This window comes from Lolium perenne, chromosome 6 (assembly GCF_019359855.2).
Source record: "Lolium perenne isolate Kyuss_39 chromosome 6, Kyuss_2.0, whole genome shotgun sequence".
In the NCBI taxonomy this organism is placed as follows: Eukaryota; Viridiplantae; Streptophyta; class Magnoliopsida; order Poales; family Poaceae; genus Lolium; species Lolium perenne.
Window position 1 is genome coordinate 184,911,769 of NC_067249.2, and position 11,689 is coordinate 184,923,457.

The 11,689-nt window shown below is 46.1% G+C and overlaps 1 protein-coding gene across 1 annotated transcript; it reads right to left on the bottom strand.

Annotated features, from left to right (window-relative positions):
* Window positions 1-5,834: 5,834 nt before the first annotated feature.
* On the bottom strand, window positions 5,835-7,985 carry LOC127306706 (aluminum-activated malate transporter 10). The gene is made up of 3 exons (XM_051337394.1): window positions 7,382-7,985; window positions 7,139-7,279; window positions 5,835-7,035 (listed from the first exon to the last, which is right to left on the bottom strand). The coding sequence occupies exons 1-3, from the start codon at window positions 7,722-7,724 to the stop codon at window positions 6,047-6,049; spliced, it is 1,473 nt and encodes a 490-aa protein (XP_051193354.1). The 5' UTR covers window positions 7,725-7,985; the 3' UTR covers window positions 5,835-6,046.
* Window positions 7,986-11,689: the final 3,704 nt, after the last annotated feature.

Genomic DNA, 11,689 nt, shown 5'->3' on the forward strand with positions numbered 1-11,689 from the left:
ATCTCCCGGAGGACTCTTCACCGCCATGGTCGCCTCCGGAGTGATGAGTGAGTAGTTCACCCCTGGACTATGGGTCCATAGCAGTAGCTAGATGGTTGTCTTCTCCTTATGTGCTTCATTGTCGGGTCTTGTGAGCTGCCTAACATGATCAAGATCATCTATCTGTAATGCTATATGTTGTGTTTGTTGGGATCCGATGGATAGAGAATACTATGTTATGTTGATTATCAATCTATTACCTATGTGTTGTTTATGATCTTGCATGCTCTCCGTTATTAGTAGAGGCTCTGGCCAAGTTTTTACTCTTAACTCCAAGAGGGAGTATTTATGCTCGATAGTGGGTTCATGCCTCCATTAAATCTGGGACAGTGACAGAAAGTTCTAAGGTTGTGGATGTGCTGTTGCCACTAGGGATAAAACATCGATGCTATGTCCGAGGATGTAGTTGTTGATTACATTACGCACCATACTTAATGCAATTGTCTGTTGTTTGCAACTTAATACTGGAAGGGGTTCGGATGATAACCTGAAGGTGGACTTTTTAGGCATAAATGCATGTTGGATAGCGGTCTATGTACTTTGTCGTAATGCCCAATTAAATCTCACTATACTCATCATATCATGTATGTGCATTGTCATGCCCTCTCTATTTGTCAATTGCCCAACTGTAATTTGTTCACCCAACATGATATTTATCTTACGGGAGAGTTACCACTAGTGAACTGTGGACCCCGGTCCATTCTTTAACATCAAATACAATCTACTGCAATACTTGTTCTACTGTTCTCTGCAAACAATCATCATCCACACTATACATCTAATCCTTTGTTACAGCAAGCCGGTGAGATTGACCACCTCGCTGTTTCGTTGGGGCAAAGTACTTTGGTTGTGTTGTGCAGGTTCCACGTTGGCGACGGAATCCCTGGTGTTGCGCCGCACTACATTTCGCCGCCATCAACCTTCAACGTGCTTCTTGGCTCCTACTGGTTCGATAAACCTTGGTTTCTTACTGAGGGAAAACTTACCGCTGTACGCTTCACACCTTCCTCTTGGGGTTCCCAACGGACGCGTGCTGTACGCGTATCACGTCTCCGGCGCTCGAAGGGGCAAGTGAAGGACAGCGCTCGAGTGGTGACGGTATGGCGATGCTGCGCATGCCTCTGGCGCAGAGAAAAGAGGATGGGATCGATCGGGAGCGTGTATTGAGTGCTGCGGTACCCGCGGTGCCTTTCCAATGAGGACGACGGCGACAAGGCGCCTGCAGGCTCTCGAGCATGTCTACGCGGTAGAGAAAGTGGAGACAATGCTCGACGCAGGCGTAGGGTTGCAGGGGAGAACGGAGGCGACTGGACGCATGATGCTCTGGCGCGTCCAGAGCGCGCTCACCGCGTGCCTGGCATGCCCTGGCATGGTGTTGGGCGTGCGTCGCCTGGCCAATGCCATGCTTGCGCGAGCCAGGGCCGTGCACCGTGGTGATCATGGAGGTCAGGGGAGCGTACTGGACAAAGTGATCGAGAGAGGAGGGCCAGAGAGATTTTTGGCTGGTGTGTGTGTGGCATGGACACGGAATGTCGTTGTTTAGTGTTTCTCCACGCTTTAATCGGCCGGGCAAGGACATGGCTCGATGCAGGAGATGCAGTAGATGCTCATCATCACAAGATAAAGATGGTTTATGCTAAAACCCAGTGTGTAATTGGGTGTAACACAAATCTGGAAGTATGCCCACCAGGTGTTCGGTAGAATGGCCGCAAGAACATTTTTTGTCGAATTTTGGAATTCTTTTTGGTGAATCTTGATCATATAATTAAAGAGACAGAATGGTGGTGTTGGTGTTCAATTTGGTGAAAGTTTGCAAGTTTTCAAAATGGGGATCATCTTCTCTTTATTTCAATGTCACTACTTGTCAAATCTATTCTGGTCAACCTGGTCAAAGTCAGCACTGGTGGTCAAAAGCAAAGTTGTTCACCTTGACATGGTCTTGGATGACATGGCAAGTGTTGACCAAGTTCAGTTTAAGAAAAGTCCAAACCAGGGTTGTAAAGTGGTGAAGATAATATAAAGTGGTCATATGACCATTATCATATGTAAGTTGGAAAATGCAATTTTCTTTGTTTTGATTCTGGTTTCTTTGATGCATTTGAGTTTGTAATTGATATCAAAGTGTTTTACAACCAAGGGAGCAAGCAATGGGGGCCTTGGTTGGAGTTTTTCATAATTGGCCAAAGTTGTATGTGAGTGAGAATTGAATTATTTCCTATTTCTTTTCTTCTTCTCTAATTAGGGTTGGGTGATCTTGGTTTAGGGTTTAAGCACTCTTGATCAACAACCAACACTCATCATGGAAAATGCACAAGAGAAAAGCACACTATGCATAGAACTATATGTAACACTATATGCATAGAATTTTTGTTTGTTTGTTGTGAATTTTGAGTAATTGAAATTCTCCTTCTTTATTTATTTGGTTAAAACTTGGGATGTTACACGTGGAGACGGCGATGTATTTCGGAGTTCACACTCTTGCGAGTGCTACTCTCCGTTGGAGCGGTGTGGAGGACAAAGCACTCCAAATGCCACGAAGGCCTCACCGTATTCTCCTCGAGAATTCTCACCAAAAGGGATGTCCTCGATCCACTATATATGGGACCTTGAGGTGGTCACTGAACCCGCACAAATCTTGGGGCTATCTCCACAACTTAATTGGAGGCTCCCAATAAATCCCCACAAAGGCCTTGCCCTTGAAGAATCTTCACAACTTAATTGGAGTCCCAAAGAACACCACAAAGAACACTAAGCCATCTAGATTCCAAAGACCCAAGAGGAACAAGCTCCAGGAACAAGCTCCCGATATCTCACGAACTTTCACCTCCACGTATCACCACGGAGAATTCAAACCGCTACGCCAAATGAAATGGCAAGAACACCACAAAGATGCTCAAGTTATTCTTTCTCAAATTCCATGAAAGCTACAAAAGCTATTGGGGGAATAAGAGAGGAAGAACAAATAGGAGGAGAAACACTAAATTTCTCCAAGATCTATATATAGTGGATTCCCCTCACAAAGAGAGGGAGATTTGATTCGTGGAGATGTAGATCTAGATCTCCTCTATCTTTCTCTCAAATAGATGCATGATTCATGGGAGGAAGAGGGAGATATCAAGCTCAAAGAAGGTAAACAATGGGTGCAAAAACGAGCTCAAAATCTTAGGAAACATTGGGGAAGAATACCCCCTTAAATAGGGCAAGGCAAATCTGCCTGTTATGCACAAAACTCGTAATTACCCCACAAATAGTGAAAATCTTAAGAACGTGTAGGATTGTCATTAATTATCAAAATCACACATGGGGACTCCATGCACTTTCAGCCACTACTGTCTGATCGATTGCGAGTGATATTCAAATCGTGACTAAGTCACCATGAGCCTGCAGGGTCACACACTTAAGAGAAAGGAGCGATTCTGAATGTGATCCAGTTGAAATAAAGTTGGTCGAGTTGGACTCGAACCATACCATGACTAAGTCAGTGAGTTCGACTCACGGTGGCCAAAATAGGGCCCAAGTGAGTGGACTGCAATTATTATGTAGCCCACACTCACTCCCTATATAAAGTGGGGCGAAGACTTGCAAACATGCACGGTTAGACCATTCCATGAGTTGGAAACCCTCTGTACTGGATATAGCATTCGACCGTTGGTGCCCCTCCTCGTACGTGTGGATACCGGAAGAGGCGTTGCACATGCGATGCTCCAAGGTGAATGAGTTCGTGGATCTGGAGAGCTATTTGAGGGATAGGACTGGATCGGACTGCACTGGCACGATTCGCTTCACCAAGTTCTTGGGAGCAATTCTCATGGCCTTCTACCTCGGCTAGTTCTTGGGAGTACTGCGTAGGAAATGTTTTTGTTTTCTCTGCGTGGCCCAACATAAATTTTGAAGTGCATATAGCCCCAAGTGTTGTTTTGAGAATTACTGAAAACTTTTGTGAACTACTTATTTCATTGGGTTGTGTATGAATTAATTCTCCATAGGAAATACATAAAAAGAATGAGGTGGGTTTGAGGATAGATGGCATCAAAGTAAAGAAGAACATTGATATTTAGTTATGAATAATAATTCCTATACATCAACTTATATATGAATAAATGTTCCATGTAGGATATACTCAAAGCATATTTATGGATTCAACGTTGAGTGGTATCAAAGTGTAGACATGCATCAAGATCGTTGAGTTAAATAGATGAATATGTTGAAAAGGAGGTGAAGATAATTTAAGGCATGAAAATCGAGTTCAACGAGTGAATATAGTAGTATCAATACAAATTTCATGTGAAGACCAAGATGTAGCCCACTGGTGGAACTTAATGGTGTTCATGACTTGGCTTAAGATTTGAGCCACTGAAGATAAAGATCTTAACATAATGAACTTGAGATATGGCTTTAGTATAAGGTTATGGTGAGCTTGTAAGTAGAACCATGGTTGATCAAGTCTAGATGCAAGTAAATCAAGATACAAATTCATCGTGTCTTTCAACAGATCAAGATAAAGCATAAATTAGAGGATTTCTTTTATCAAGATGAAGTCCGAGGATTGAATTCTAGATGACCACCATACAAGCATAAACGGTGAAAGTGTATAACACGTGGGTTGAAGTGATCTATTGCTTATGAGGGGATGGCATAAAGTTGAGATGATTGTCCAGTTGAGTTCAAGATGAGCAACACCGAGAAATTGTATGCTTGAACCTGTCATCCATTTAGTGATAATGGACATATGAACATGGGTGCTTAAGTGAAGGCTTTCCACATAGGAATATGAGAGAGCAAGTTGAGGGCCAACTTACAGACTATCTCAAGACGAAAATGGCCAAACTACCAACTTGATGTATAAGGAGCCCTGGATGCTACTTGCAACTGCATACCTTTAGCATGTTGGTCAGAGCACATGCTTGGGGGGCTACAGAAATGGTGAAGATCGCAATATCTCCTCAGATATTCTTCAGACATTTCTCCACTTTGTTTCCACACGCATTACCGTCACCAAAACATTATCCCGGCGTCACTGATCGGGAAAGATATGCACGGATTCTTATCTACCTAGCCGTGTCTACCATCAATCTATATCTCAGTGCAGGGGTTTTGTGCTCTGGCCACTTCTAGGACAGCATCCCCCGAACCTCGTCAGGTACGAGGCTGCTTTCCGCGCTCCAAGGGTCAATCTCAAACTGTCGTTGGGTTGCAGGCTCGCAGCACACAGCCGCTATGGCCATGGATGAGGCAGACAAGGACGACGCCTTTCTCCCGTCCGTCCCACACGGCCGGCTATCCGACTATAAAATCCCCGGAGGCGATCCCATCGATCGATCAAAGGGCGTGATGCAATGCGCACGATTCTTCAGTGCGCGGCGCCGCTGTAATGCAACAGGCTGCACCAGCACGCAGGAGATAAAAACATGGGATCGAGTCGACTAGGGGAAAAGCACGGCCGAGAGTGACCGGCCGGGAGAGTGGCGCCGTGTCTGTCCGTAGGATGGCTTATTATAGTCTGTCCTGTAAAGTTCGTGACCTGATCACTTTGTGCCCGCCGGTGCTTCTTTTAGGTTCAGTACAAGTGGTACGTACTAGCAGTACTTGAGTAGTGTCATTCTGTTTTGCTTGTATGGTCTTGTCAGGTATAGCACCCTCTCCGATCCATCATACTTGTCATTGAATCGAATGTATCTCAATACATTTTAGTGTGTCTATTCACTCGTGTCAGCCACGGGTCGGCGGGAGCATTTCGGTCAACCTCCTACGTATGCACACATGTACAACATGAATGAAGGCATCGACTCTCCGGATGAACATCATAAGCCTGTTTTATTCGACCTGATTGCCGCGGATGTGAAGCTCTCCGCGGAAAATAATAACCAACGTTATAAACAAGAATGTACGTATAACTACTACCGACAGAACATATAAGGGTTTCGATGGTTTTGTCAGGTTAAGTCTGATCATACTCCTGTACGTAGTCTGGTATCGAGCACTTGGTTTCATAGATGTTTACGCTTGCTCAGACGGTTGCTTTGCTCCTGTTGTTTTCAGGTGGCTCGTCGGAATCCGACTCGTTCACTGGGTGCACTTTCAGTTTCAACTCAGCATCTCCCTTTTTTTCGTCATCATCTTCGGGCTGCTTGAACCCTGCGACGCTGGCCATCGTATCGACGGCCTCGACGACGGCCTCGATCCTCGCCGATATCTCCGTCAGCAGCGACGCCATGGTGAAGAGCGGCATGGCGTCGATCAGCGACGCCTCTCCTGGTTCTTTGGCCAGGCTAAACGGGAGGTCCCGCAGGTCGCCCTGTAGCTCGTGCACCGCCGTGCCCATCTCGGCAACTGCCAAGTCCAGCTCCCGGGACACCGTCATGGCGGCGATGGACCGCGACGCCTCCTTCAGCACCCGCGCGCACTGCGCGCCGAGCCTCGTGCACACGTCGCTGAGCAGCTGCTTGACGTGCTCGGGGGCCTGGACCTCGGCGCCGACGCAGCTGTGCAGGGTCTCCACGCAGTAGGCGCAGTGGCGCATGGCGGCGCCGAGCTTGGGGTACTGGCCGTAGGGGTGGCGGAAGCCGAACTTGCCGTGCGCGGGCTCCCACCGCGCCAGGTTCCGCTGCGAGTCCTCGGACGCCTTGGAGTTGAGCACGCACTTGTACCCCTCCGACTTGCTGGCCTTGGGGTCGCGCTTCTCCTCCTCCTCGGCGTCGGCGGCAAAGTAGTCGTCGACGCAGGCCTCGATGGAGTCGGCGAGCTTCTCCATGTTGCGCACGGTGAGGAGGTGCAGCTCCTGGCCGGCCCACACGGGCCAGACGAGGACGGTGACGGCGAGGCAGATGAAGATGCCGATGGCCACGGTGACGAGGCGCTGCTGCGCCAGCGCCAGCAGCTCATCCACGCGGTACCCTGACACGGCCACCAGGCTGTAGGTGAGGATGAAGATGGTCACGCCGTAGTCGAACCGCGCCTTCACCGTCGGGATGAACCGCGAGAACGTGGCCGCCGCAGCTGCAACATACAGTATTTTGCTACATGTTAGCACTTGTTGCGCAAGGCGTGACTAGTCGTCGATCAGTTACGACGATCGACAAATTAAGAAGCGGATGCATACCAAGCAAGAAGAGGGAGCCAGTGGTGATGATCGGCTCGAGCTTGTCGCCAGACTTGCTCGCCACCCAGCTCACGCCGAGCCCGAGCAATCCGGCGCTCGCCGTCGCGACGGCTCTGTTGAACCCCTTGTACACGCTGCCGCCTACACGTTCATATATACACAAAAAACAATGAGCAAATTACCAAGCAAACCCTAATCGATCAGCTTGCACTTCGTTGTGGTAAGCGCGCGCGGCCGACTTACCAACAGTATACTCGAAGACCACCACGACTGTCATGATGGCCCACATGGCAGCCCCGCCGACGCCATCGTACAGCGGCCGGGTGTAGTAGAAGACGGAGACCAAGGTGAGAGCCAAGCCCACTTTGAGGCTGTGCACCGCCCTCCGGGGATCATCGGCGCCGATCTTCCAGACCTTCTTCGCGAAGCCGGACACCTTGGCTCCGAGCACGGCCACGCAGGAGACCAGCCACGCCCACGCTCTCCCGGCCAGGCCAGACTCGTACTCCACCGTCACCGACGCGCCCTCCGGTACCGTCACCCGCCACTCCAGACCACTCTGCGCTTCCCTCGCGGTGGCGTCCATGCTGATCGGCGCAAGCACGTAGCTACTAAGCTCAGATTGGTCCCTATCGTTAAGCGTGCACCTCTCCGACCAAGAAAATGTGACTCCGGCACTGCCTTGTTAGAAGCCCTACTATATATATAGGTTGACCTCTGTGGTCTCGCTTCTGCGTCACTTATTCTGTTGGGTTTATGCTAAGAGCTGACAGGATGTCACAGGAGGGAGAAGGGAAGCAAACCTTCCACGGAAGTAACGAGAGAAAGGTTTCCGGGGCAGACGATCTCCCTGTCTTGGAATGTTGGAAGACACCAGGGGACTTGCCTATATATAGGGGAATTTTCTCGAGGTACTGTATTGGACTTTGACGTGGGGCCAAGCTTTGCGTTGTTCAGGGTGGAGATTGGAGAAGACCGACCTTGCGCACGATATCAATACATGCATTCAGGAAAGCGAGTGGATCGCCCGTCGGATGGATGTGTGGTACGTACGGATCGAGTGCGATTTCTCATCATAGCAATCCATCTCATCTGCTTGCCACACAGCAATATCGATCGAGGTCTGCTTAATTGTTTGTCTCTGCTTGCGGGGTGATCCTGAATTTCTGATCACTTACCTACCTGGAACTGGAAGAACAGCACCCGATTGATCAAACACTGAGTCACTGACTGACATGTTGCAGTCAACTGGAACTTCGTCCGCAAACACATTCAGTTAGAGCTGTAGTTTTCTGCTGGTTCGCCATCGATCTTGCTCGGTAGTAGTTGCAGCATCGCATCGCATCGCATCGGCAATTTCATCTTTCGCTACATATACCCTGTAGTGCGACAAATTCGAACAGTCTAGAGATTGCTGCTACGTGATTGTCAGCCAAACCGATAAGTCTTTGAAGTTTGAACGCAACTAGTGGAAAACGGGGCGTTAGCATCGGCTGGTAAGGGTTTTTTTACCGGTTGCGACCGGTGTTAAGTATCCGGTGCTAAAGGCCCTTCCTTTTGCACCGGTTCAGTTACGAACCGGTGCTAAAAGGGCACCACGTGGCGGTTGCCGAGCGCGCGAGCGAGAGGAACTTTAGCACCGGTTCGTAATACGAATCGGTGCTAAAGATCTACCGTGGCAGGAAAACGTCCCAAAACACTGTCGCGGTAGAACCCCGCTACCGGTATCTTTTTGTATATTCAATTTTTTTTCGAATTATTTTTCACTCCCTCTTTTTTTTTCTTCAGAATTTCTAATATAATAGTTATTTGACAAGTTTAGTCTCTCTCTAACTACGCTTATCTCTAGTTAAGTTACTTACTCGTGGTCAAACTTCCCGCCCGGCCACCCATCCTCCCAATACTTCAACGCTTAACTTCCGAGTTTCTTCCCTGTTCCGCTTCCAAGTGCTTCGCGCGTAAGTACGTGATACTAGTATCATATCCATCCTATTAACATGTTGATCGATGTCATATTTCTTTTTTGTTTGAATTTCAAATAATTGTTTTAATAAATAAAAGTAATGATGTAATAATAATCTTGAATAAATAAATAAACATTAACTTTTTAATTTGTATTATTTTTAATTTTTTAATATTTTTTGCCAAACCTAAAAATTGAAAATTTGAAAATCTAAAAATTTGCTAAAAGTAATAGTAATCTTTATGATGGATGCTAATTTTAATTTTTAAAAAAATAAAATCCTAATTTTCTAGCAAAAACTAAAATCTTCATGCTTTCATATTTTTAGTTGGAATTTTGAGATTCTAAAAATTGGCTAACCGGGTAACCCTGAGGAGTTCGGATGTAACATTTTCCCACGATCATTTTGATATATTATACGCTTTTTCTGACGTCGTATGCAAAAGTTAATACCATTTTGCCTTTTTATAAAAAAATTATGCAAAAAAATCAAAATTCAAATTTGATAATTTTCCCTAATAGTAGGTTGCGTAATATACATGAATCTCGAAACGATGCGTGGGGGAGGGGGGGGGGAGGGGGGCGAAGGTGCGTGGGGAGCAGAAAAAACCTTTAGCATCGGTTCGTGTCACGAACCGGTGCTAAAGGGTTGGCCGACCCTTTAGCACCGGTTCGTGACACGAACCGGTGCTAAAGATCCCGCACGAACCGGTGCTAAAACTCAGACCTCTCGAGCGATGCTAATGCAACCTTTAGTCCGGGGATCGGTGCTAATGCTTTTTGGAGCGAAAAACCAAAGACTTTTTTTCTACTAGTGATAGTTCAAACTTGTTGGACATGAACTCACGCCATCGATATAGAGACGCCAACAAGACGTACTACATTGATAGGGATTTTTTATAGTAGAAATGCAGGCAGACCTATTCCAATCAAAACTAATTGGATTTTGAGGGCATATTCGTGACCTCAACCCAAAGTGCAAAGAAAAGGCATAGAAATCAGTGGTCGTACGTGGATCCTGTGGTACACAATCTGTACTTCAACCGCACTCACTAGCTAAGTAGCACCATGTAATTATGACTAGCCAGACATTAGTGGATGCATGTTATAGCCTTTCGACTTTTATAACTCTTCTAAATCAAAAGGAAAACCTCTTCCATTTTCATTTGTGGAAATGAAAGTGAGATTAGGTCTCATACTCATACCTTCAAAGACTAGACAGCAAAACAAATTAGATGCTCGCACTCCGCACATGCAAAGGAGTGTCAGTACAACGAAAACAAAAGTACATATATACTAATTGTATCAGAGTGTCAGTATTTTATTGCCCTCAACTCTATTTTTGTGTTTTCACTTTTTCTAGAGATGACAATATATAAAGATATGTTGAACTATGTGACTATTGATATTTAATTAGAAAACATGTGACTAGAAGAAGACATCTAGTAATAGAGGAGCAAGAGAATTCATGTACGGAGTATCTTTTTTCCCTCATTTCCATAACAACAGTACTTTTATGTGCTTTCTTTTAGAAAATAAAAAAACTCACTCTATCGTACATAGGCTAAGAGTAGGAGCCCTATATTATATCAGATCCTATTTAAATGGATATATTCATGGAGAACTGCAGGACATTTTACCCCTAAATTAAATGATTAATTGAGTGGTGCATAAATTTTGGATCATATGGCTAAAAAAAAGGTATGTCATCAAATTATACTTCAAAATGGAATGATATTTCTTTCCTCTTCCAAGGTAAAACCTCAATTATATTTGTATCGGCGCGATGACTGCATGGTCACCCGAAGGTGCGTGGGTAGGCGGTACAGTGCACTATGCCGGCCTTGGGCCAGAGCGTGCGCGTGGTTCGTCCTTTGGCTTGCCTCCTCTTTCGCCGGAGGGGGTCGGCTGGCGGGCGGCGGCATAGGGGCCTGCCGATCTGTCTAATAAAGGTGGATGCCCTAGAGTTCCTCTTGTGTGAAGATGGAGACCTTCTTGAGGCCAGTCCTTCTTGATAGTGTCGGCGTGGTGAGTCCTGGAAGGCTCCGCTGGCTGATTTCTATGCACGCTTCTATTCTTGTAGACAATGTTGGGCCTTCAAGTGCAGAGGTTTGTAGAACAGCAGCAAGTTTCCCTTAACTGAATCACCCAAGGTAGTTCGAACTCAAGGAGGTAGAGGTCAAAGATATCCCCCTCAACAAACCCTGCAAATTAAGATACAAGAAGTCTCTTTTGTCCCCAACACAACCAATACACTTGTCAGGTGTATAGGTGCACTAGTTCGGCGAAGAGATAGTGAAATACAAGTAATATGAATGATTATAAGTGGTAATTGCAATCTGAAATAAAAATAGCAGCAAGCAAATATGTAGCAGCACTGGTTGTAAACAGTGTTTCAATTAGTGTGAAAAAAGCATGGAGCATCAAAAATTATAGATACGTTTGCAACGTATCATCATCCCAAGCTTAACTCTTGCTCGTTCTCGAGTTGGTAAGTGATAACAAAATATTTTTTGAGGTGACATGCAGGCAACACAATCTTGATCAAGTTATTCTAAAAGCATTTCAAGCTGAGATAAAAATACTCT

Bases quoted from the DNA above. Each gene is read 5' to 3' on its own strand.
- LOC127306706 (XM_051337394.1), bottom strand. From the start codon at position 7,724: ATGGACGCCACCGCGAGGGAAGCGCAGAGTGGTCTGGAGTGGCGGGTG. The intron at 7,280-7,381 runs GTAAGTCGGCCG...ATGAACGTGTAG, and splicing joins GGTCTTCGAGTATACTGTTG to GCGGCAGCGTGTACAAGGGG. The intron at 7,036-7,138 runs GTATGCATCCGC...TGTATGTTGCAG, and splicing joins TGGCTCCCTCTTCTTGCTTG to CTGCGGCGGCCACGTTCTCG.